The following is a 27,127-nucleotide window of genomic DNA, read 5'->3' on the forward strand; positions in this document are numbered from 1 at the left end:
GCTGCACAATACAGAAAATATAAAGCAGTATTACAGTAACAACCCAAACACTGATTCATTTCAAAAGATCGTGGTCTGCATTCAGTGAAGTTTTACTCAAGAGCAGACCCACTGGAATTAATGGACATGACTAACTCAGGCCCATTAAGTTCAATGGGTCTACTTGGATGCAACCCTCGGGCAGGACTGGTGTCAGATGCAGCCCAATATGACAATCCAAATAAATAGTTCACTCTGGGTGGCTTCCAACAAAAGATAAAAAATACATTAAACATCAATCATTAAAAACTTCCCTAAACAGGGCTGCCTTAAGGTGTCTTCTAAACCTTAGATGGTTGTTTATTTCTTTGACATCGGATGGGAGGGCGTTCCACAGGGCAGGCACCACTATTGAGAAGGCCCTCTGCCTGGTTCCCTGTAACTTTGCTTCTTGCAGTGAGGGAATCACCAGAAGGCCCTCGGCGCTGGACCTCAGTGTCTGGGCTGAACAATGGGAGTGAAGACGGTCCTTCAGGTATACTGGACCGAGGCCATTTAGGGCTTTAAAGGTCAGCACCAACACTTTGAATTGTGCTCGGAAACGTACAGTAAACCATCAAACGGCATCCATTCGCCAAAATACAGTATATAAATCTGAAGCGGACTGGTTAAACATTTCCAATGCAATTGGATATAAGCAGCACCCAGAACTAATAAGTACAGTGGATGCTCGGGTTGCGAATGTGATCCGTGCGGGAAGCACATTTACAACCCGCAGCGTCCGCAACCCGCAGCGCCGCGTCTGCGCATGCGCAGGTTGTGATTCGGCGCTACTGCACATGCGCAAGGCGCGATTTAGCGCTTCTGCACATGCACAAGAGCCGAAACCCAGAAGTAACCCGTTCGGGAACTTCCGGGTTCAGCACGGTGCGCAACCCGAAATCGCACAACCCGAAGCGTCTCTAAACCGAGGTATGACTGTACATAACTTTTTCCAACAGAGCTTAAAAAATAAAGGACACACAGTTCCTAGAAGCTTTATCATATACTAAAAAAGCATCTCTCTTTAGGTGTATCCTCAGGCTTGAACATGCCTTGAGGGATCTTTGACTACTTCTCTCTCTTATGAAGACATCCACGGTATTGTCGGGAAATTCAAGCCCATATCAGGAGGAACTGGCAACAAACCTAGGCACCCGGCTTGATTCCCTGTTGACCTCCCTGGCTGCATTCCCCAGCAGGCGCAGGCAAGGTCTCAATCGGCGATTCTTCTCAAACGTGAGAAGAACACCCCCCCTCTTTCCTGCCCCCCCCCCCGGGATGGGAAAGAGATAGACAGAAACGTATTTACATGTCTTTATTTCTGTCTTTGCAGCGTTACAAAAAAACACGACTGCTCTCTTCGAGCTCCAGCAGTCTAGTGACAAACACTTCCTGGATAGAAACAAACGGAAGAGCTCATATTACACTCTGAGCTAATTCCGGTGCTTCGCACTGTGAAATGACTGTCCCTCTGATTCCCACGGGCAGTCCCAACATTCCCATCATGTTTACATTTCAAGCTAGCACTTTGCAGCTGCACTGCATCCATATCGTAACAGGTATACTGTGGTACCTCGGGTTACAGACTCCGCTCACCCAGAAATAGTACCTCGGGTTAAGAACTTTGCTACAGAATGAGAACAGAAATCGTGCTCTGGGGGTGCAGCAGCAGCAGGAGGCCCCATTAGCTAAAGTGGTGCTTCAGGTTAAGAACAGTTTCAGGTTAAGAACGGACCTCGGGAACGAATTAAGTACGTAACCAGAGGTACTACTGTACTACAAACAAAAGAGGCCTAGAGGATGGCAGCACAAGAAGAGGCCTTTTCTGTGGTGGCTCCCCATTTGTGAATGGTCTCCCCAGGGAGGTTTGTCTAATGCCTTCATTGCATATCTTTAAGCACCATGTGAAGACATTCCTCTTTTCCTAGGTCTTTGGCTAATCAAATAATATATGGCCTTGTAAACTGGAGGGTATTGTTTTGTTTGTTATTACGTATTTTTGTGTTTTTATACTGTAAAACCACCCTTGGATGAAGGGCAGCGTATAAATTTAATACAATAAAAATAAAATAAACCTGCTCTGGAAAGCCTTCCCCATGTCAGAACTGGCTTGCCAGGTGGCATTGGGAGCTACAACCTAAATACCCCTAAGCCCCAAAGCCTATTTAGGCATAGAATCATAGAGTTGGAAGGGACCCTGAGCATCATCTATTCCATGGGTAGGCAAACTAAGGCCCAGGGGCCGGATGTGGCCCAACTGCCTTCTCAATCTGGCCTGCGGACGGTCCGGGAATCAGTGTGTTTTTACATGAGTAGAATGTGTCCTTTTATTTAAAATGCATCTCTGGGTTATTTGTGGAGCATAGGAATTTGTTCATTTCCCCCCAAAAAATAATAATCCGGCCCCCCACAAGGTCTGAGGGACAGTGGACTGGCCCCCTGCTGAAAAAGTTTGCTGACCCCCCCCCTGATCTAGTCCAACCCCCTGCAAATGCAGGAATATGTAGCTGTCCCTTACGGGGATTGAACATGCAACCTTGGGCTTATAAGCACCATGCTCCAACCAAGTGAGCTGCAGAACTGCTTTTGCGGTTCTCTAAAACCCAGCCAATGGCCTGGTTCACGTGTAAACACTAAGTCAAACGTTGTGATTCCCAAGTGCCTGGCGACCCACTGTCTGTTGAGTGCATGGAAAGCAACGCGCAAGGGAAGGTGATAGGTAGGCGGGACAACCCATCTGCCCATCATCTAACATCATAATGACAAGCAGGACAGAGCATGGGAGAGGTAGTCTGGGTGGCAGAGGCTTTAAAAAGCCTGTTCACTCTCAGCCTTTGCTGGATCAAGTGGCTTGCTCAGAGCTATCCGAGGTCCTGAAACCTCTGGCCAGCCTTGCAGCCTTCTTCCTAGAACCTGGCCTCAGACCAGAACATGCCTTGCTGTTCAGCGCCGAGATCATCATTTTTCGGCTTGTGCATTAAGGCCAGCCAAAAATTGTGGACCCTTCTATAGCACTTCCATAGCAGCAGCAGCAGCATGATTAGGTGATAGATAGATAGATAGATAGATAGATAGATAGATAGATAGATATGCAGATTTGTAGTAATACAGCTCTTTCCTTACATAAATCAGCCTCCAACAAAACATCCTTTTTGGAATCATATGTATTATAAAACATATGCAGCTCAAATTTATTCTTAGTATCAGTGATGGAAATGTAACCCACAGCTGATGAAAGACAACCAGAAGGCATGGCGCAGAGCCGTTCATTTTTAGAAACTATCGTTCTATCACCACCCCCTTTTTTCTTGTGTAAAACCTGACCAACCCACACAGTTTCTATTCCTATCACTCCTTCATTTACATAATTGTAACACAGAACAATATAGCTAGCCAAGGTTCTTTCCTCTCCCCCCCCCAGTAATTACACTAAGTCAGAATCTAATGAAGGATAATTTTTTTGTATTTTAAGCAGCTTAAAAGGATCGTTTTCATGAATATTTTTTAATACAAATCAGTACACCAAAAAACAACCACATAGTGCTTCAAAACATTTATCTAATGAAGCGCTAAGTCAAAGCCATGCAGGGACAGGAGAGTCAAGCCACTTGATGCAATCTCTTGATCAGGGATAGCCAACTTGCAGCCCTCCAAATGTTGTTGGACTACAACTCCCATCATCACTAATCTAATCAGGGTGGGATGATGGGACCTGTAGTCCAATAACTGGAAGGCACCACATTGACTTCCTGTGCTCTTGACTTCAGCCTGTCTTTCTCACATTTATCAGTATATATATTTACCATCCATAGTCTGAAATCCTAGGAATGATTTAACGCGTTGTGCTGAGAATGGCCTACTTTCAACGAACTGAAGGACTTTGCTGGGGCAGTTTCCCCAGAAAGATTTCTCCCATTTGTACTGTATGTTTCGGGATATGGTTTGCTTTGTTAGCTCTGGTATGTGCTTTTACTCATTAATTGTGTAGCATGCTTGTAAAAAGGTAAAGGGACCCCTGACCATTAGGTCCAGTCGTGACCGACTCTGGGGTTGCGGTGCTCATCTTGCTTTATTGGCCGAGGGAGCCGGCGTACAGCTTCTGGGTCATGTGGCCAGCATGACTAAGCCGCTTCTGGCGAACCAGAGCAGCACACGGAAACACCGTTTACCTTCCCGCCAGAGTGGTACCTATTTATCTACTTGCACTTTGAGGTGCTTTCGAACTGCTAGGTTGGCAGGAGCAGGGACCGAGCAAGGGGAGCTCACCCCCTAACGGGGATTCGAACCACTGACCTTCTGATCGGCAAGTCCTAGGCTCTGTGGTTTAACCCACAGCGCTACCTGCGTCCCTGTAGCATGCTATTAAGAAAGCCGCTATTAAGAAAGCATTTTTCTGGTCAAGTTAGTCAATAGATTTGGTCATTCTGCTGTTGCAAGGCGGTGGTTTCTGGCCAGTCTTAGCCTCTGGAAGTATAAGTTGCATGAAAATGCTTGCTATTTCTAAGTAAGATTCTCACAGAGCAGGCCTCAGCCTTGAAGAGCTTACTATTCCAGTAGGCTAAGGGGTTATTCAGCCTTAACATCTGAAGACACACAAGACCATCCATCACCTTGCTGCAGCTAAGCGGTTCTGAATATAGTACTGCGATGGAAGACCCCTTTAGGTTCCATGATGGAAGACGGCAAGTGTGGTGCAGCAGTTTGAGAGTGGGTCTAGGACATGGGTAGGCAAACTAAGGCCCAGAGGCCGGATCCGGCCCAATCGCCTTCAAAATCCGGCCCACGGACAGTCCAGGAATCAGCATGTTTTTACATGAGTAGAATGTGCCCTTTCATTTAAAATGCATCTCTGGGTTATTTGTGGAGCATAGGAATTTGTTCATTTTTATTTTTCCCCAAAAATATAATCCGACACCCTGCAAGGTCTGAGGGACAGTGGACCGGCCCCCTGCTGAAAAAGTTTGCTGACCCCTGGTCTAGAATCTGGGAGCCCAGGGTTCAAATTCCCACTCAGCCATGAAGCTCACTGGGTTATCTTGGGCCTGTCACTGCTTCTCAGCCTAACTGCCTCTCAACAGGGTTGTTGTGGGGGTTATTTGAGAAGCAGGAGAATACTGCACACCATCGTGACCTCCTTGGATAAAAGATGGAATAAAAATGCTAAAATCAAGTAAGAAAGGTGGTGAGATAAATATAAGAAAATTAAAAATGTCTTTACTTGGAATTAAACATAGCCAATTTCTTATCCTTTCAATCCCAAATTCAGCATGGGCCATTCTCAGATTTACACATCGTACACTGCCAAATTTCAAACCAGTCTGATGAATTATTTTCTAACCATAGGCAGTAGAACCTATTCCTCACACCTCAATTTCTCATTATAACAGCAGAATGTGATTCAGCCAACGCACGCTTAATGCAGGGCTATAAATGTGGCTGTATAATAATAAATTATGTGAGAGACTAATGATGGCAATACATAAACTGCTGAAACATTTTATCCTCTAATCTTTAAACTTTCAGTCAAAAAAAAACCAAATATGATTTTTCAGGAAAAAGTGCTTATTGTAGGAAGTTTGCGGGGGCTATGGGAGCATAGATGAGTGCACTTACAAGGAAAATTCATGAATAGAATTTATGTCTACGTATTTCTTATTAAAAAATCAGGCCATGATACTTGCAAGAAGAATCACATAGCTATATTGATTTAAATTGTTTTACAAACAGGAATTAAGTTACTTAATTCCTCCAAGAGCTTAGAAAACCCTCCATCCATAAGTGCTCAAGCTGTGAATACCAATGGAAAACTTATTTCCGCAGTTTAAAGCACTAGAAAACTACTAAAAGGCTTTTTACCGCCTGTCAAGAGATTTAATTTTCTCCAACGAAAGTGCCTGTGTGTGTGTGCGCGTTTTAAAAGTACTAGTTCTCTCTTTTCAGCCAGTCATTCTATACAGCAAAAGAACCCAGCCCTCACTTCCAGTCAATTTACTTCCAGAATAAAAATAAACCTGAGGAACACATTTTACTGAAAATCAAAATGTGTCAAGGGGGACAGATTTTAATGGGCCGAAACCCAAGTCACAGCTAACTTGTCCCAAATCAATGAGATATTTAAAAAAACAAAAACAAATTAACTCTGGATCCAACCCAACAGCCTGAAAGAAGACACTTCTATGCTGGTTTCCATGGCTAGGGCTCTTAATAGCTACTGGACATAATGGCTTTGTCTTACCACCACTGTCGGAGGCAGTATGAGGGGTTGCTAGGAATCCTACATGTGGGAAGTGCTTTTGTACCCAGGTCCTGTTTGCAGGCCTCCAATAGGCATCTTCAGCATTGATTTGCCCATGCTCTAAGATCAGGAGACAAGGTCCTCCTGGTGCTCCTCTCCCCAGCATGAGGCAGGAAAACCTTTTCCTCATCCTCATCTTTCCTCAATGAGAGGCATCTCAACACAACATCCTATAATGTCAGGTGGCTTAGTTGAGAAATGGTTTTTCTGGCATGCTTCACTGAGATCATTCCACAACCATAAAAGGTCCTCTCCCTTCCTGCCAGCCTCTGAACCTCCCTCAGAGGAACTCCATAAGAAGGGCCTCAGATGAATGATGAAGGACAGGGGTCAGCAAACTTTTTCAGCAGGGGGCCAGTCCACTGTCCCTCAGACCTTGTGGGGGGCCGGATTATATTTTTTTTAGGGGGGATGAACAAATTCCTTTGCCCCACAAATAACCCAAAGATGCATTTTAAATAAAAGGACACATTCCACTCTTGTAAAAACATGCCAATTCCTGGACTGTCTGTGGGCCGGATTTAGAAGGTGATTGGGCCGGATCCGGCCCCTGGGCCTTAGTTGCTGAAGGATTTGTGTAGGTTCCCATCAACACTCTGAAAGTCTCGAGTAACATGTTCAGATCTTCTGGCCCCAGCCAAAAACCTGGGTGGCCACTTCTAAGATTGGATCTAGAGTTGAGAGAGCAAAAATCTGTTCACCCAATGGAGCTTTTCTGTCCCCTTCTCCTCACTGCAGTCTTGCATCCTCCAAAAGACTCTCCAGAGAGTCAGGGGTTCCTCATGAATGTGGAATGTGGAATGTGTCAGAAAAGGATGCCCGAAGGGGGATGAAAAAATCAGAAAAAGTGGGATGGAAGGACTTTGCACAAATCAAACTCCACCCAGTGGAGGGGATGGTAAAAAAAGTACAATTGTGCCAGTGTGGGTCACTAAATCTGCATCCAGCCTACGGTACCTAAACAAACACGCACACAGGCTGTGCATTAGCCCAGAACTGAGGATACAGCCACAATGTTCTGTAAATCTTAAATAGTTTCCAAGCGATCACAAAGGAGTGTTTAAAAGAAAAGAGGGGGGCACAAAAAGGGAATGAGCTTTAAAGGAATCATTCCTCAACTTTGCCCTAGAAACCGAAACCTCTTAAGGCAGAAACAGGACTTATTGTCATCCGTTGGAGAAAGGGCCTTGGTTCCTTTATGGATCTAAAAGAAACACCAACCACAATCACCCCATAAACAGTACAGAGACAAAAGCAAGCTGTCTTATCACCCCTACACAACATGCACAGGACCAGCAAGCATAAGCCATCAATTGCTCTTTTGTCAAGACTTACAGAAAAATAGTAGAACGATAATAGCCTCCCTTGTCGTGTGTAATTACAGGATTAAAATGTTCCATACTAACCAATGGGGAGCATCTTGTATTTTTCAAAACTGTATTTTGGCAATGATTCATTAGCAATGCATTTTGTACCAGCAAAGAGAAGCACTGTCAATAATGCCACAAGCGGCCGTTTTTTCCACACTCACCTTCCACAGTCTGACCTTCTCTTTTCAGCATCTGGACAGCTCCTACATACTTCTTCAGCTGTACTTTTAGCACCTCATTTTCTCTGCAAATACAAGAACAGCAACAAATAATATTGCTCTTCTTCTTCTTTAAAGGTGGGGAACAGGTAAGTACTCTGGAGCAAGTTATAAAATAAATAGCGAACACGGGGATCCAATACCTGATATAGTAGAACTGTGACCATGGCCATAAAACTCTGATTCATGTGACTGGATGGATGTTGCAGCCAAGAGGCAGCTGTGCAAATCAACCGATAAAGCAGCCCTATGCCAAAGCCAAGCTGTTGGTCCATCTAAACCAGCAATGTCTACTCCACCAATAGTCAAGATGGTGCCCTTCAGATGCTGCTGGACTACAACTCCCATCAGTCCCAGCCAACATGGTCAATGGTCAAGGACCATGGGAGTTGTGGTCCAGCGACATCAGGAGGGTACCATGCTGGCGAGCCCTTTCTCTGCACTAATTGATGGCGGCTTCAGAGACATGCAAGCGCAAAGAGATGGAGATTTGATTCACTATATTGTTACTACTGGATTAATTATGTATCACTGCATTTATATTCTGCTTTGCCTCTAAGGAGTTCCAAGTAGCATGCACACTTCTGTCCATTTCATCCTCACAACAGTCCTGTGAGGTAGGTTAGGGTGAGAGAGCGCGACTGGGCCCAAGGCCACCCAGTGAGCTTCATGGATTCGAACCCCGCTCTCCCAGGTCCTAGTCCGACACTCTAACCACCACACAGTATTTGTGCTTGCGTGCCACTGTGGGTGAGATTACAGATTAAAGGAAGATACATGAGTAAGAGGAAAAGCAACAACATTCCATAACCAGGGTGATAAGGATGCTGGGATTCTCTACAGTGCAGGGTTTGATACTAGGTGTATATTTAAGGACAAAAAAGCAGCCCTCCTTAATCAGTGCAAAAGTCCATCACCTCCTTTCCAAAGTGGATAACCAGACGCCTCCAGGAAGCCCAGAAGCAGGCCATTAAGGCAACATCTCTCTCCCAAGAAATTTGCTCCTGAACCCAGATTTTCTATACAGCCACCTTGGCTAATAGATATTGAAAGCAACTACCCTAACCCTGAGAGCCAGTGTGGTGTAGTGGTTAAGAGCGGTAGACTCATAATCTGGTGACCCGGGTTCGCATCTCCGCTCCTCCACATGCAGCTGCTGGGTGACCTTGGGCCAGTCGTACTTCTTTGAAGTCTCTCAGCCCCACTTACCTCATAGAGTGTTTGTTGTGGGGGAGGAAGGGAAAGGAAAATGTTAGCCGGTTTGAGACTCCTTTGAGTAGTGATAAAGCGGGATATCAAATCCAAACTCCTCCTCTTCTTCTTCTTCTTCTTCTTCTTCTTCTTCTTCTTCTTCTTCCTCTTCCTCTTCCTCCTCTTCTTCTCTTAACCAGGAGTCAGGAAACTTTTTCAGCAGAGGGACGGTCCACTGTCCCTCAGACCTTGTGGTGGGCCAGACTATATGGGGGGGGGGGGAAATGAACGAATTCCTATGCCCCACAAATAGCCCAGAGATGCATTTTAAATAAAAGCATATGTTCTACTCATGTAAAAACACCAGGCAGGCCCCACAAATAACCCAGAAATGCATTTTAAATAAAAGGACACATTCTACTCATGTAAAAACATGCTGAGTCCCAGACTGTCTGCGGGCCGGATTTAGAAGGCGATTGGGCAGGATCCGGCCCCCAGGACTTAAGTTTGCCTACCCATGCTCTTAACTTTCTTCCTCTTCTCTTTGTTTTAATAAAGCTAAGTTTGAAAGTATGTGGCTAATGCCTATGGAACCTCTTGGGAATCAGAAGGTGCCTGGAGCAGAACTTTCGCCTACTCTCCTCCCCTCCCCATGACTAGCATTAACAAGCAAAATATGCCCAAGCAGGTTTCTTTCAACGAAAAAATGCCCAGGGCAGGAAAAACATCCCAAGAAATCTCATTTTTTGCTACTGGAGTGTTTTGGTTTTTTTCCTTTGTCCCAACTAGGGGCAATTTTCCAAAAACACTGGTCGAGTGTAGCAGACTGAAATATCATTCTTCCACATACAGTGGTACCTTGGGTTACAGACGCTTCAGGTTACAGACTCCGCTAACCCAGAAATAGTACCTCAGGTTAAGAACTTTGCTTCAGGATAAGAACAGAAACCGTGTGGCGGCGGCAGAGGGAAGTCCCATTAGCTAAAGTGGTACCTCAGGTTAAGAACAGTTTCAGGTTAAGAACGGACCTCCAGAACAAATTAAGTTCTTAAGCTGAGGTACCACTGTTTTCTTTTCTTTTCTTTTCTTTTCTTTTCTTTTCTTTTCTTTTCTTTCCTTTTCTTTTCTTTTCTTTTCTTTTCTTTTCTTTTCTTTGGCAGCATTTTTACCTCTCAGATATACCACATTTACTCAAATATACTTTTCATGAGTAGATTATAACTTTGTTTTATTGCGCTTTTCAGAATTACAATAACCTTGTTTCATTACGTTTCTCAGAACTGCACACACACACACACAAAAGAAAGGTTTGTGGGGAGGGGAATCATGTATTGTTTCTGGAAAGTACCACTGCCAGAGGGAATAATGCTACTGGAGAGTGCTGTTCTACTCAGGTCCAACTTGTGGGCTTCTTGTAGATTAGCCAGTGTGAGAACAGGATGCTGGACTATTTGGGCCACCAGCCTGTTTTAGCAGACTCTTCTTCTGTTCCTTACCTGCCATAACTCCCCCAAACAGGGGGCATTTCGGCTAATAAATCACAACAAAATGATTTGGGGGTGTTGGATAAGGGTACAGAAACGTTTGAACTTGTTCGAACTTGAAAACCCATGGTGGTGCTTATTATCAGTGTCCAAGAAATGAGCAGCTTTGTTTAGCATGGACGAACAACAACTGTTCATTCCATGTGCAAGACTGAACTTGCTGTTGTTCTTTTGAACAGTGCTAGTTAAATCAAGGGAACATTTTCTCAACTTGGGGAATGATTGCTACATAAAAGTGACATTACAAAGGAGCCTTCAGGAGGAATCTCCTAAGAATTCACTGGGAAATGACTTGGCCAGTATATTTTCTTTAATAATTACAGAGCTGTCAAGTCTGATTTCTGGTCAGTGCAACTTTGCTTAATTCAGCCTCCTCCAGAACGGTACAAATTCCTGTGTGGCCACGGAGTATACATTACACAACGATGAAATTTAAATGAAGATCCCGAAGGCATTTTATGCTGAATATTAGTCTTACAGCTTCCATGTGCAGAATCCAAACACCAAGCATCAGACTTGATCTTTACAGAACGGGAGCAACTCTGCTAAAATTATCACTTGAATCTGAACGAGAGAGAAAACAATTTAGCTAAACTCACCAAGTTTTAGCCTTTAAAGAATGCAAGAGAAGGGTTAACGGGAAGATTATAGCTTTCCGTTTATTGTAGTTCTGAGAAACGTAATGAAACAAAGTTATTGTAATTCTGAAAAGCTCAATAAAACAAAGTTATAATCTACCCATGAAAAGTATATTTACATTTTAATTGCTTTTACTGCTTTTAGCTTTAGGTGCTTTATAGTGACCACAGACTTTGTGATGCCTAATAATCTACAGACACTTTGGGGGGGATTATAGTGCCAAAAAATGACTACAGATTTAAAGTACATCGTGTTGGCTTCATTTTTCCCTTGCATGTCTTGGTCAGGGACTCGTGATTCTTAGTCCCAGATATGGAAGGTTCAAATGCATAAAGCTAGAGTTTGCCAGATGCAATTGGAACTGATGGATCACCAACTTATGACATATTGAGCTAGAAAATAAAATAAAATCTATCTAACATAAACTTTTGTTTTTTACTAGAGTAGCATAACATAAGTTGGCAATGGATGGCTTACAAATAAGAAGGATTTTCTGCCTCATCCTAAAATAATGAGTTGGGGGGAGGGAGAGTAGTTTTTATTCTAAACAATCCCTCTCAAATACGGTTTTCTAACTGGACACAGAACCCAAAAGTTAGATACATCTTTGCAACTACTCAATGGTGAAGTAAATTTCATTTAGCAGAATATGCATATGCCCTTAATAATATTCAAAATTACTTTTATGAAAGTTTGAATGAGGCAACAAATTTGCATTAGGATAAAGAAATTGCTGTTCCACTAATTTCAGTGTTTCTAGGGACTTCCCCTGCATGTGAAGACAGGCTCTGGCAGATGGAGTGGACGAGACCAATAGTGAGTCCCATGGGAAAGAAGACAATTTCTGCACGTGCTGTAGAGGAAAGTGAGAGGCAGGTGGTGATCGTCAACCTGGGAAGGTTGCCCATCTAGGAAAAGGGAAACTCTGATCCTCAACGTTCACTGCCTTGTGGGATATCTTCAGGAGAAGAAAAGGCTAAAGAGTAAGCCCTACACAAATCCAGAGTGCAGTCCCTAAGGCAGTTGGAGGGCACCTTGCATGCCTCTTTCCATCAACTCCTGCAGCCAAGCTGGTCCCAAACCTATTGCTCTGCTTTCCTTTGGACCACATCAGTGAGGCAGAAAGAGCGGTCTTGTCTTCTGGGCAGCCCAGAACACACTGCCCAGACTTGCACCCTGGGAAGGTCACTGCAGTGCTGTCAAAGCAGCGGTCCGACTTCACCCTTGGAGGCGCACTCCATTGTCTCTCAAGACAGATGGATGCCAACAGCAGCAATTCTGGACACAGCTGGATACAGTACTTTGTCGTTTAAAAATTACTTTGCACCTATCCTGCTTTGAATTCGTTAGATACATTTCTTCTTGGGGGTTTTTCACGTATTGGAAACTCTCTGGCAATATTTCAAGATGTCAATTACAGGTCTTCCCATGCTAATATAAAAATAATGGGTTGCAGCTATCAATAGCTGTCAGAGCTGCCCCTTGGTCCCAGCTCACAGAGGACCAACGCCAGGCTGTCGTTATGTACAAAAGTCTTTATTGAAGTTTGGTTTCCATTTCAAAGCCGCAGCGTGCAACTCTACGTCTTAACCCCTAGACCGGCGAAGCTCCATCTGAGTCTCCTCCCCTTCCACACCAGTTTAAGACTCTAGCCGTGCTCCACCTCTTCCTAAGTTCCTTCCTCCTCTGGGCCCTCCTGCCCTCTGGGGTTTCATCCTTTCTGGACTCTTCTGACGCTGACCCCCCTGATTCTTCCCCCTCCTTCCGGCGGGCTTTGGGACCTGGCTCCCTATCCGGGCTACCTGCTGTGCTGCTCGCCTGTACATTTGAACTTGGCGCGCGCGCCCAGCCGGCAACCTTCCTCTTGACCGTTCCCCCGCTCTCCGATGGAGGCGTGGTCAATCCTGACTCATCTCCTCTCGCTGGTGGTGAATACGCTGGTCCCGATACCTGGGACTCCTCCCCCCCACTGCGCTCTGGTGGGGAAGCTGGTCCTGATTTCCAACTGCTGCTCTGGGAGTCCCCGCTGCCCCCTTGCTTCTGGGGTGTCCCCCTTGGGGCCCCCCTTGCCCTGGCCACCGGCGCCCCCTTCTGTGAATCTTCCGATTCGCTGGAGAGGCTCATGGAATCTCTCGGGCTACTGTCTTCTTCTCCTACGCTGCCCTCGGATTGCTCCCCCTCGCTCTCCATCTCCTCCCCTCCCTGCGCTCCCGCTGCGTCCCTGACAATAGCCATGCTCAGAGTAAACCTACTGAAATTAGTAAGCATGCCTAACTTAGGTATATTAATTTCAGTGGGTCTACTCCAAGAAAAACTTGATTGGTTACAATCTTACATAAAATGTCCTGTTTCTACATTTGGGAAGGACTGGAGCTCAAGGATGAAATTCATGCTTTACAAGTGTTGGAATTCATGTTATGTAATTTAGCTGCTATTCAGCTAACCCTAAGTAAATTATTTAGCACCCTAAATGCTTAATGAAATGTTTTAATAAATTTCAGGCACTTGCATTTTACTGCCAGGTTTGGAAAGGAAACTTTTGCACACATACACACACTACGTTTTTCAGATGTTTGCTCAGTGGAACATGTTATTGCTGTATGCCATCCTGGAAACAGATTTGCTCTTTCTGTAATGCGGAAGGGAGGGAACGCAGACTTTTGACAATCAAAGCTCAACCATTGAACAAAGCTTTTAATTGAAATAGATTTGAAGTAGCATAGGTGCAAAGTTATAAAAGGCTAAATAACTACAATCCAGTTCAGATATTAATATTCCTCCTCTGGTAAACTATGGTTTATCGACCTGTGAGGAGTATCATGGCCACTCCCATGTCCCTCCCCTCTTAGACCACTGGTTTGTGAAAACTTGAGTTCCGCATCACACCCAAAACAAGGATCTCTAGCTTACTTTCAGTTCACTAGCCATGAACTTAAACCATGGTTTTATTTGTCTCAGTTCTTCCTAACCCAGACTTCCCCATTTCAGATACAGTGGAACCTTGGTTGTCGAATGCTTCGGAAGTTGAACATTTTGGCTTTTGTTTTTGAAGGTGCTTCAAAAGTCGAATGGCTTCCGAGGTTCATTTCTCTATTTTTTCAATGGATTTTGCCAACTGGCAATTGCGCCTTAGTTGTTGAACGTTTCGGAAGTCGAGCGTTCTCCCAGAACGGGTTATGCTCAACAACCAAGGTTCCACTGTAGTGTAAACAAGCCATGGTCACTGCACCATAGCACAGCTCTGCCAGAGTTTATTCTCTCTCTTCCCTTTCCTTTCCTGATTTCTTCTCCTTCTATTTCCTTCCTTCCTTCCTTCCTTTTTTGCTCTTGGCTTTGATGACTGATCTTCTTAATGGCATCCTGAATTGACATGCTGCTATATATTGTGCTCTTATTGTTAATACTTGTTACTGTACTTGGAATCACAGAATTGTAGAGTTGGGAGGAAAATCAAGATTCATCTAGTCCAAACCACTGAAATGCAGGAATCACAGCTAATGACTCCGTGACAGGTGGCCATCAAACTTTATTTATCCAATGAAGGAGAGTCCACCACACTCTGCTCCACTGTCAAAAAGCTCTTACTGTCAGAATGTTATTTTTAATGTTTAGTCAGAATCTCACCCACACACACACACACAATTTCTGGTGATTTTAGAAAAGGCGAACTAAATTTTATAGATACCAAAACATGAACAAAACCATCACAGAAAATGTAGAAACTGATAACACAGCCTGAATGCCACACACTGAGGATATATTCATCAAGGAGCATTCATCAAAATTAATCAGGGTAGAGCAGCAGCCCCTGTACGACTAGAACCTAAAGGTTCCTCTACGGTAGCATCTGTCTCCAGGGATGGGAATCTCACAAGCCACCTCCTTGGTTCCTCTGCTCAGAACATAAGAAGTTCTATAGCCAACAGCTGCAAGCAAGCCTCTTCTCTGGAAATTTGTTTTAATTCTGTTCCGAAAGCAATTTAAGACATCACCATCTCTTTGGTAAAGAATTTAGATAGGGAGACTATGAGATTGCACTTCCTCTCCACTTACTTGCCTCGCAGAATTGCTGCCCTGGTGAAAGCTCAAAGGAAAAGGAAACAAACGCGCACACACACAGAGAGAGATCTTATGATTGGCTGTCAAATAAAATTGCACGGTTCTTGGGGATAAATGGTTGATTCCAGCCCCATTCCGCGTACTTCCAAATGATAACTTAGGAGATTTGGTTTTAATAAAAAAAAAGAAAATAAGATAAGACAAACACAGCAGCAAGAGCTTGGAAAAGTTGCGCTTCTATTTTGCCAAACATGGCATGATTACGAATGCCCTTTCATTTGGAAGATTTCAGACACCTTGAATGCAAATTCAAAACCATTTCTGGCCAACTAATATGTAGAGTTACTCGGGCAAATCCACTCTGCTTAGTCTACCGCCGAAAGAAGAGCTGAGCAAAAGGCACGTTCAGAGCTTCAGCTTTTCATACCAAGAATCTAAGCTTAGTCAGTAGCTAATTTTTGTTACTTTCCATTGCCATCCACTCCGTTTCCTAAAGAGACAAGCCGGGAAGCTGAAGAGTCTTAGTTGAAGGATTTATGAAGTCTGCTACAGGGTACTGATAGCGTCACCACAGTCCTGTCAGGAGTTCAGCCTACACTTGAGTAGGACCCTGGCAGAGACACATACCTGACTGGCATGTTCCCTCCCTCCTGGTCCATTGTTCGGGAGCTTCAAAAGCTTTCTTCAGCCCGAACATCACAGTGACCAATGCCAACCGACACCGGCACACTTAGGGATCTGCAGAGTTTGCGCATCATGCGTGACAGACCTCAGCAACTCAGCATTTTGGCTAATCTACTTTATTTACATACAAACACACACAGAGCACTGCAACATGGCTCCCTCTCTCTCTAGCATCAGACAGCAAAGAGAAAAAGAACAAAGAACAATAGTCCCACTTCACAGAACACAGTAACACAAACATCCTGTTTTCGTCACTTCCCACTCTGTGGAGTCAAAACATATACCATCATGTGATAGACAACAATCCCATGACTGCAATCATGGAGCAGGAATTCTAACAAGTCCATGCTAGCTGTCCAAAGAGTAACCACATCCCCAGAACAAGCACTCTTCTCAGCTGAACATAGGAAGATGCCTTATACCAAGTCAATCCACTGGTCCATCGAGCCCATGGTGGAGAACCTCTGTCCCATGGGGCAATCCTGGTTCTCTGGGGGTCCCAGCTGGCCCAAAGAATGACACCCACCCGTCCATCAGTTGTTGCCACTGGGTGACATCAGTTGGTGAGCAGATGGTTCAATCCTGAAGGATGATGCTTTGCCAATGCGTTCCCTGTAGGAAACACGCTGGCGGAGCAGAGGCGACCCCTACATGGGCAGCTCAACTCTGAGAGGTGAGTGGGACTGCCCACCTATCAGTCACCTGACATCAGATGATTGGCAGATGCATGGCCCCACCCACCTGGGAAAGCTGGCTTGCAGGGGTGGGAGAAGGTAAAGATCTGGCTTACCAGACTAATTTGGCTCCTCAACTCCAATGAAGTTTTTTGTTTGCAGGTGTTGCTTGGATTCACATTGCACCTACAAATGGACTTCAAAAGGGAGTTCCTGGAACCACTGGTCAGCTGATCAGTACTTATAGTGAGCTCCTTTGAAGGTGTGTGCACCCAGCAATGATCAGCTGATTGGTGCTGAGAACAGCCCGCTTTGAAGCTGTTACCTGACATCACAATCCCTACTTAAGTGCTTCAACAGATGACATACAGGACTGTTGACTCAGCTTGGAATTAGGACAGAAAGACTGTTCCAGGGGGTGGAGAGACCCATAATTTCAACCTAAAGGACTTTCTTGTTTATATGCTACAACAGCCGATATTCAAGATACTTTTGAGAAGTGTGGTGCTCAAGTCTCTCTTTGTTATTCGAAATTTTGCAGCAAAGGCTTAGATATATTTGTTGCTGCATTGAAGCTGACAGCTGACCTATTTGTATTAACACTGAGCGATATCGCAAACTTTCTGAGAAATGTTTAAACACGCCTGTGTTCCGCAATCAACCTAGGAAGACTCCAGTAGAAATGACTACAGATAGAGTTACTACCGCATGTATCAATCAGCAAAAGGTGAACGGTGACAGGTTTTTGGAACCAATTTCAAAATTGAAAACAGCAGAGTTGCATTATGGGGCACTGGAGCATCAACAAGACAACAACACCAAGCAGAAAAAAGAAAAAAAGCACAGGAAACCGGTTTAAAAAAATCTATTGAGTTGCTTACTCATCATTCAAACATAATCCATCATCCCTAAATAGCACAAAACTCAGTGTTGTTAAGAAAATCTATTCACTCTTTTTTAAAAAAGAAAAGAAAGAAAGAGATTGGAATAACATATTGGGAAAGAGTTTGCAAGACACAGAGCTTACTAATTGGGTTGACCTATTCCAGAAGAGAGAGAAAATGCACATGCTGGACTAGAACCTTGGGAACCAGGGTTCAAATCCTCAATTCAGCCATAAAGCTCACTCTTGGGCCACTCTCAGTCTAAACTAGTCTAAACAGGGTTGTCGTGAGGATAAAAATGGGGAGAGGGAGAACCACGTACCACACCCTAGAGCTCCTTGGTGGAATGATGGGATACAGACATAGCAGTAAACAAATAAAAGTGCAACAAGCTAAGAAGTGATATCAGATTCCTTTTGTGGAGTTTCTATTTCCAGTACCCAAGACAACATTTGGTCCCTGCACCCAGAAGCAAGGTCCCTAAAGAAAGGGGACCAATAGTGATAGGGCTGGTTGCAGCTCCCTTTGCAAAAAGCATCCTTCATTGGGTGCTGCCACGCCTGTGTACAGCACTCAAAACTGGAACTCTGAAATAAAGACAAAGACTGGGCTCTGAAGGATTGAACATAGGTCTTCAACCAGTGGGCTGCAGCAAAGCTGTTGCCACCATATGAGATTCCAGCTGAAGCTGACCAGACCAAAGGAGCACCTCATGTGAGTTTGGACTAGGGCCCGTTCTTGCAATTAGATGCTCATTTGTATCCATTTCCACAGGTGAGGTGATGTGGCAGGAGAAAAGAACGAACGATTTTTTAAAAATAAGATACATATTTTCGGCGAATCAGGTGCTCATGCCTCACTGCAGAGCTAGTTTTCATTCAGTAGTAGTGCTGGCGTTACACCACATACATTTCTCTGCAGATTGTTGTTTTAGGATTAAACAAAGTGCATCATTAGCACTATTAAGTATAAATCCAAAGTGAAAATATGAAAGCAGGTCCCATGTTGCTGCTCGGGAGCCGGGAGGTGGGACTCAGGTCTAGACCAGCTGAAGATCACTGGGGTGGAGGGTTGAGATCTAAGGACAACCCAGAAGCTACCAAACTTGGTTTGCTCAACCTAGAATGGCAAAGTTTTTGTGGCTTGGGCTGGTTCACAGTCCCGCAGACGCCGTGATGGGCCGGAGTGCGTGCACACAAATGCTATTTCCGGTGCTCCTTCCGGCACGGAGGAGGCGTGCGCAGCTTCCCATTGGCTGCAGGAGCTTCCTGCGGCCAATGGGAAGCCGGCCAGTGTTGTGGAAGGTGGTCCCCGCTCTGCTCCATGCCGGTTTAGCGTGGTACACGGGAGTCGACCAAGCAGGCGGCAGGGGTCCATGAGCCGGTTAAACGACCCCCATGAGCCACTTGTGGCCCATGGGCCTTAGGTTGCCAACCCCTGGCCTAGAAGAAAGCACAGCTGGAAGGGGGCAGCAGCTGAGCCTAACCTCATCCACGTAGGACACAATCTTCCTTGAAACCTTAAATATTACAGCAGAGCTTGCAGAGGAACGGATATGAATGGTGTCATCCTGAGTATGTTTTGTTCTTTGCCTGCCTTATTTTGGTGAAATTGCATCCAGCCCTACTTGAACTGCCGCTGCGTAGTTTCTCTTCATTTCAGTGGAACACTCCACACAAATGTGTGGACATGGTTCAGCCAAATGGGTCCTTGTGAATATTATGTAGTGGGGAGGGGAACACTCAGAAACATTTGTTGTTGCTTTAAAAGTGATTTCTCTTTGTTTGGAAATAATAACCTCACTAAACATAATATGTTAACTTGTATCAACGTAAATAGTGGGCATTTGGGGGGGGTTGTTCCCCCCTCACAACAGGGATTAAAGCTTTTCATTTCAACGTACAGTGGTACCTCGGGGTAAGTACTTAATTCGTTCTGGAGGTCCGTACTTAACCTGAAGCACCACTTTAGCTAATGGGGCCTCCTGCTGCCTCCTTGCTGCCAGAGCACGATTTCTGTTCTCATCCTGAAGCAAAGCTCTTAACCTGCAGCACGATTTCTGGGTTAGCGGAGTCTGTAACCTGAAGCGTATGTAACCTGAAGCGTATGTAACCCAAGGTACCACTGTATTCATGATACAAATCACCTTGCATAATAAAGGAAGATAATTTGCAGTTTGCTCATACACAGTCACTTCCCAGCCATAGGTTGGTAGCCTGAGTGTTCTCCAGACCGGTCTTGGGTGGAGGAGCATCTCCAAGGAAAGGCAAGCTTCCTTAGCACCAGGCTACCTCCCACCAGACCCAGGGAAGCCACATCACCCACACTTCCCTACCTTGCCAAGGCCTGGATCTTCACGGTGTAGCGCTCCTCCTGCTCGGAAACTTTCTTCTTCAGGTTGTCGACTTCTTGCCGAAGCCCCGCAGAATGCTCCATCTCTCCGTCGAGGAGGTTCCGCAAGGAACTGAGGGGGGAAAAGAGCACAGCGTTATGGACACAGCACCGTCCATCATGGCATCACACTTGTCAAGGCAGGCCTGTTTCAATATTCATTCATTCATTAAACTTATTCGTCGCTTGTCGCCTGAAGGTCTCCAAGTGACTTACAGAAGAAGAAGAAAAATACAATACATTATACCCTAGGGGGAAATGGTGGGGGAAATTACACAATACATTAGTATTTCAAAGAACATAACATCCATGGGGTGGTGGGGACATACTAGCTGTATAAGGTAAAGGGACCCCTGGCCATTAGGTCCAGTTGTGGCCAACTCTGGGGCTGCGGTGCTCATCTCGCTTTATTGGCCGAGGGAGCCGGCGTACAGCTTCCGGGTCATGTGGCCAGCATGACTAAGCCGCTTCTGGCGAACCAGAGCAGTGCACAGAAACGCCGTTTACCTTCCCACTGGAGCGGTACCTATTTATCTACTTCCACTTTGATGTGCTTTTGAACTGCTATGTTGGTAGGAGCAGGGACCGAGCAATGGGAGCTCACCCCATCGCAGGGATTTGAACCACCGACTTTCTGATTGGCAAGCCCTAGGCTCTGTGGTTTAACCCACAGTGCCACCCTCATATAATAAACAAAGAAATACTCTGGCCCACTAACTAGCAAATAAACAAAACCTCATCGTAATCCAAATATTCATATCAAACCGACAATTTCCACCCCACCCCCTTTAACCTCCCCACCCAGAAGTCTGGTGTGAAGGCCAGCTGTTACAAACCAATGGTGTGTAAGTACAGGGTCCTTCAGGGATGGTCCAGAGGTCTCCTCTCCCTTCAGGGGGGAGCCATAGCAAAGCAGGAAGATGGTAACACAAGTTTCACCTGCTTTGCAGTTGACCTGGCTGCTGCTCCTCTCCTGCTTCTGGAGTGTGTGGGTGTGTCTGTGCCTGCCTGAAAATTTATCTTCCCCTTTGATGTCAAGGCCAGCTGTTACAAATTAGCGGCCCAGTTTCCTCCAGGAATGGTCCATCACCCCTCCAGGGACAGAAGCCTGTGGCCCTCTGGGTACTGTGGGACTCCCACTCCCATCGTTCCTGACTACTGGCCATGTTTGGCTGGAGCTGTTAGGAGTTGCAGTTCCACAAGAACATCTGGAGCAGGCATCCCCAAACTCGGCCCTCCAGATGTTTTGGGACTACAACTGTCATCATCCCTGACCACTGGTCCTGTTAGCTAGGGATGATGGGAGTTGTAGTACCAAAACATCTGGAGAGCCAAGTTTGGGGGTCCCTGATCTGGAGGGCCACTGGTTTCCTAACACTTCTGCCATAAAGGGAACAGAGCTCTCATGTGTGCTGCACGTATCTTTGGCTTGCCACAACTAGGCATGTATAATTTTCCTACGATTCAGAGCCCTTCATTCACCTCCAGCGTCTCGAGCATCTGAATATAACAATGGGTTGTGACTCGGGAGGCAACGTCTCGATGAATCTATTCAAAAGGTGTCATCGTACAGGAGGGAATGCCTCTACTGGGATGGTGCTGTCTGCAGCACATGCATGCGCTATCTAAAAACATAAAAACGTTGGCTCCTCCAGAATTACTGTTTTATTCATATGCAAATGAATGCCGCTTGAAACAGATTATTAGGAAACATCAAATGGTATGAACGTTCAGCAACGATTATTCAAGATGCATACCTCTAGTGATGACTCATTTCATGTTTCCCCCACCATTCCTTACTGCTTATTGGTTTAGCAGAGAGGGACACAAGGACCACAATATGCGTTTACTCCAGGGCCAGTGTCAAGGGACCCCAAACCTGTACAGGTGTGTTTCACTCAGGGTTCCTGAGCACCGGAGGAGCCCTTGCACACCACTAAGTGCACAGGGCTCCCTTCACGCTGGCACCAAACACAGGACCAATATGTGCGCGAGCATGGAGGCAAAATTAGTGGGGTACAAAGGGAGGAGTCTGGTGGGGCAGCATCCTCTTGACCCCTTCACATGCAAATGCAATCCAGGAAAACTCCTCCCGCCCTAATGCTGTGGATATAGCATCTTTGCATGAGGTTGACCAAGCCACTGCACTCTGGTTACCTGCTCTGCTCTTCCAGTTCATGCTTTCTATTCATCATGGCCACAATGGCTTGCCGAAGTTCAGCTGCGGAAGAAAACAGGGGGCAGGGAGAGAAATGGAATATATCGCTCCAGTTATGTGTCTAACACAACGAAAGCTCTGAAATTCATACATGTTATCAATGTGGTGTTTTGCTTGGTGGTGGTGTTTTTAATGTATTGTAAAATTTAGAACAGAGTTGGAGAATCTCAGACCCAGAGGTCAAATGCAGCCTTCCAAATCTCTTTCTCTGACTTTCTAAGACTCTCTCTCACCCCTGACACTCCCTCCCAGACTATGGTTACTAGATTTCCCCGTTTCCCGGGGACAGTCCCCGGATTTACAAATCTATCCCAGGATAAAATCCATCACCGAAATGTCCCCGGATTTCATTTAACGCCTCCAGATTTATATTTTAAGTGTTGTAGATTTATTAGTTCAACGGCACAAAACACATCATATGGGGACTTCCGGCTAGGCAAAATGGTGGGTGCCACAGCAGCGAGCAGCTCCTGAAGCCAGCCAGAGCCAACTGCACTACCAGGCTGGCTCTGGGCTGCTGAGACTGCTGCTGCCACTGCTGAGGGGGAACTGGGGATGCCCGGCGCGTCAACTGGGGGAACCACTGACCCCCCCCATGACCCAAATCGAGAGCGCCCGGCCACCTGGCCGACTGCCCAGCAGCGCTCCAGGGCCAGTAAAAACCCCGACGCAGGGAGAAGGAGGAAAAGACAAGGAAGAGAAAGAGGAAGGAGAAAAGAGGGGAGCCCCAACCTGCTGCCGCCACCGCCGTTGAGGAAGAGAGGTAGGAGAGCACCGTGAGGGCAAGGACACGTGGCCGCAGTGGCGTAGCGTGGGGGGTGCAGGGGGGCTGGCCGCACCGGGCGCAACATCTGGGGTTAGGGTTAGGGGGCGCAAATCCACAGGGTTGGGGGCGCAAATCCACAGGTTAGGGGGCACAAATTACTTGCCTTGCCCCGGGTGCTGACAACCCACGCTACGCCACTGCGTGGCCGAGCCCAGGCCTGACCCGATCCAAGCCTACTCCATGGCAGATAGCACTCCAAGAGATCGGGCCGGGGCCCAGAGGAAGGTCATGCGACAGAGGAGACCCAGAAGAGAAGATATTACCGTATTTTTCGCCCTATAGGACGCACCAGCCCATAGGACGCACCTAGATTGGGGGGGGGGGATAAAGAAAAAAAAATATTTCCGCCCTCAGGCGTGGCCCAAGCTTCCCCCTCCCCCAGAACAGGATCTAGAGCGATGCCGAAGCTGCGTGCAGCTTCGGCATCGCTCTGGGAGCTTGCGGGGCTGGGGGAGGGGGAAGCCCTCCGCCAGCCTCCAAACCAGGTCGGGAGACAGCGGGATGGCGCTGCTGTCCCCCGAGTTTGCGGGGCTGGCGACGGGGAGGAGCAGGCTTCTCCCCCCCCCCCCCGCCAGCCTTCTAACCAAGTCGGGGGACAGCGGGATGGCTGCGTTCCGCCTCCCCGCTGTCCCCCGAGCTTGTGGGGCTGGCGGTGGGGCTCTCCAGGCTTCAGCAAAAGCCTGCATTCACCCCATAGGATGCACACACATTTCTCCTTCATTTTTGGAGGGGGGAAAATGTGTCCTATAGGGCGAAAAATACGGTACTTCTTATTTTGGGGGGAAAATTTTTTTCCTTTTTTTTTAAAAAAAAGTGTCCCCAGATTCTTTGAAAAAAATCTGGTAATCTTATCCTAGACTGCTTTTGTCTGCCTGGAATGAATCCTTAAACCCTGATCATGACTCTCGGTTGCCTGAAGGTCAAAGAGAGTTGTGCAAGTGTACAAAGGTGCCCACTGTACGCAGGTAAATTTTGCATTATTGCTCTGTCCCCTTTTGCCTCTGGCCCCAGCCACCAATGGCATGTGGCTCGCAGAAGATTGCCCAAGAAGGGGCTGAAAAAGCTTTAGATGAATACCTAAACCACAACCCCCCTGCCTGCCTGCCTGCCTGCAAGCTTTTGGAATCAGGAGAGAGGCTAAATAATTTCCTCCACAGATATCTGATGTCCGCGACATTTGTGTTATGACTCCCAATAAGCAGCCAGGCCACGGTGGAAAATACAGACTGTCCGAAAGCGCCACCGAGTCTTGGAACATTTCGCTTCCAAATGGCTTTGTCTGACAGATTTATCAGTAGGAGCAGGAATACAAACAGAACTCAGAAGAACGTGTGCTCAGGAAGAGACATGCTTTAGTACAGATGTACTCCTTCTCCAGGGCACGTTATTAATTTAAAAAACTCTTGGTGGCTAGTCAAGGATTAGATAAGGATAGTTCACAATCACCTCTTGAGAAGGAGCTGTAAAGTGAACTCATCTGTCAGCATATATCCAGATATACTCTTGGCTAAGACCTTATTCTCAGATTGCTTCTGTAGCTCAATGCCAGAATATAAATTTGATTTCTCTGAGTGGTGGTGGTTTTTTCCTTTTAATTTACAGATTAATCTGACACATTATAGGGAACAGAAACATAACAGCGTATAGGAAATAACATAGGAAAGCTTTAGTCCTGCTCCAAGAACCTTGATAATGAGGACACAGTTCTTGTATACAGACATTTGATCAGTTTTTAATACTGGCTTCTTCTTCTTCTTCTTCTTCTTCTTGTTTAAAAAATGGCTTAGAATCCAAAAAACAAAATGGGCTCTATCACCTAGTGATGGCCTCATCCTATGGCCATATTTATTGGGGAGCAGTTGTTGTTGTTGTTCAATTGTATATACATTACACAATGGCAGAAGTAAAAAAAACAAAAACAAAAAACCTACTCCTCGCTTCCTCTCTGTTGATGAAAATGTTACTCCACAACAAACAAAGCAATCCTATGGCTCTTTGCTCAGAAGGAAATCCCACTGGTTTCAATGGGACTCACTTCCAGGCTTGTGCATAGGACTGCAACCTAAAGCAATACTTTCAAGGCTGGTGTTTCCGGAAGACTGGTGGATTTAAGGCAAAGGGGGATGAGCTCAGTGGTGGCGCATCTGCCTTGCATGCAGAATTTCCCAGGTTTAGTCCCCAGTGGCATCTCCAGGTAGGGATGGAAGAGACTCCTGGCCTCCTGGAGAGCTGCTGCCAGTCCATGTAGACCATGGCTAGGCCAGATCTGACCCAATCACCTTCTAAATTCAGGCCGCAGATGGACCGGGAATTAGTGTATTTTTACATGAGTAGAATGTGTCCTTTTATTTAAAATGCATCACTGGGTTATTTGTGGGGCATAGGAATTCGTTCATATGTTTTTTTCCAAAATATAGTCCGGCCCCCCAGAAGGTATGAGGGAAAGTGGACCGGCCCCCTGCTGAAAAAGTTTGCTGACCCCTGGTATAGACAATACAGTACGCTCCTAAGCGATCTGATGCGGATAAGACCAGGAGAGTCGCTACACTTTTGAAGAGCGGAAGTTCTGTGAGATGCGTTAGCAAAGCATATTGGACAAAAAAGGGGGAAGAGGTGCTTCCAGACTTGGCAAGGAAAGAAATGAGGAGCAGAAAGTCCTCTTTCAACAAAACATAGGTTGCAACCACTGCCTTTAAAACATAACAAAACCCTGCTGTCAAAAACCACTTGTAGCTGTGGGTCTTGTGGCTTTTATTATCACACAGTACTTCTTATTATACACCTGCTACATGTTTATAGAAGTGAGTTGCTACGCAACCAGCTGGAAGTCTCCCTACTCAGAACCCGTTCCCTAGTAATAGAAGGGTGGAAAGTCACACATTAAAACAAGATACTTTGCAAATGCATAGACATAGACATAGCCACTGCCACTCAGTGTAGACAGACCTGAGCCAGACCAAAGCTCTGATCAACACCAGGCAGCTAATATGCTCCAATGTATTTCACCATTATTGTATATTAATATATTTCAATTATTCCAATTTGTCACAGCATCTGGGTACATATTTGGGAAACTAGCAGAAAGTTGTGGATTCACAATATGGTAGTTGCTTGTGTTCACGCATGACTACTGCCTGCAAGCCTGCTTCTAATTATTGTTAGAAATTGTGGTTTGGCACTAACTACAGTTAGCAAAATCGCCAGCACAAAGATAACACGAACCACAGTTAGCTGCAAAATGGAAAGGGGCAGATGGATGAAAAGGAAGAATCAAGCGAGTAAACGGGGCTAAGAGATCAGACAGTGTTAATCTGCACTAAGCCACTGTGAAATATAGGAAACAGAGAGCACCATGGCTAGAAATATCACTCCAATGTGAAAAAATTCTAACTTTCAGCAGGCTTTTACTGTTTTGTTTTATTGCTGAGGGTTTTGGTTGCAATTTTTAGATGGCTGATTTTTAGTTGCTTTATACTGGTGTTTGTGCTGTTTCCCTTTTGATAGTGTGTGTTCTTTCTGGGTTTTCTTATGCTGCGAGTGCTCCGCAGGCAGAAAAGGAAGGCATACCTTAGGTCACAAGCACACCCTACATTTAAAGCACTCTTATACCACTTTTAAGTCATGGAGAATCTTGGGAGCTGTAGCTTTGTTCAGAATGCTGACCTCACAGAGCTACAATTCCCAGCACCCTTAAACTACAGTTCCCAGGATTTCCCATTACTGTTTAAGTGGTCAAAACAAAATAATAATAATTAAAAAATTCCTTCCAGTAACACCTTAGAGACCAACTAAGTTTGTTATTGGTATGAGCTTTCATGTGCATGCACACTACTTCTTTAAGTGGTGTAAGAGAGCTTTACCTGCATGGTGTTGGTTGCGACCTCACTTACAGGAAGCCATGTGGTACCAGGTTAAAGTAGGTCAAGCTTTCATGACTCTAGGGACCCTCCTGATGTTTTGAACTCGCAACCCCCATCATCCCCAGCCAGCACAGCCAACGGCAACATTTCGAGGGCCACAGGTAAGCCACACTCTTATTACAGGAGGCTGCAACTGCCGCTAGGAAAATCAGAGCAAATTATATAGCCAAGATAGCCACAAACTGTAAAGGAG

General features: G+C 45.7%; 1 protein-coding gene across 6 annotated transcripts in view; it reads right to left on the reverse strand.

Annotated features, from left to right (window-relative positions):
• SNX29 (sorting nexin 29) overlaps positions 1 to 27,127 on the reverse strand; it is a 226,228-nt gene that overhangs the window by 165,828 nt on the left and 33,273 nt on the right. For all 6 annotated transcript variants that reach the window (XM_081839688.1, XM_081839690.1, XM_081839691.1 and 3 more), the window contains 3 exons: positions 22,128 to 22,191; positions 19,915 to 20,043; positions 7,848 to 7,930 (listed from right to left, as the gene is read on the reverse strand). In XM_081839688.1, coding sequence (XP_081695814.1) covers positions 7,848 to 7,930; positions 19,915 to 20,043; positions 22,128 to 22,191 — 276 coding nt within the window. The remainder of the gene's footprint in view (positions 1 to 7,847; positions 7,931 to 19,914; positions 20,044 to 22,127; positions 22,192 to 27,127) is intronic.

This window comes from Podarcis erhardii (assembly GCF_964252035.2).
Source record: "Podarcis erhardii genome assembly, chromosome: 14".
In the NCBI taxonomy this organism is placed as follows: domain Eukaryota; kingdom Metazoa; phylum Chordata; class Lepidosauria; order Squamata; family Lacertidae; genus Podarcis; species Podarcis erhardii.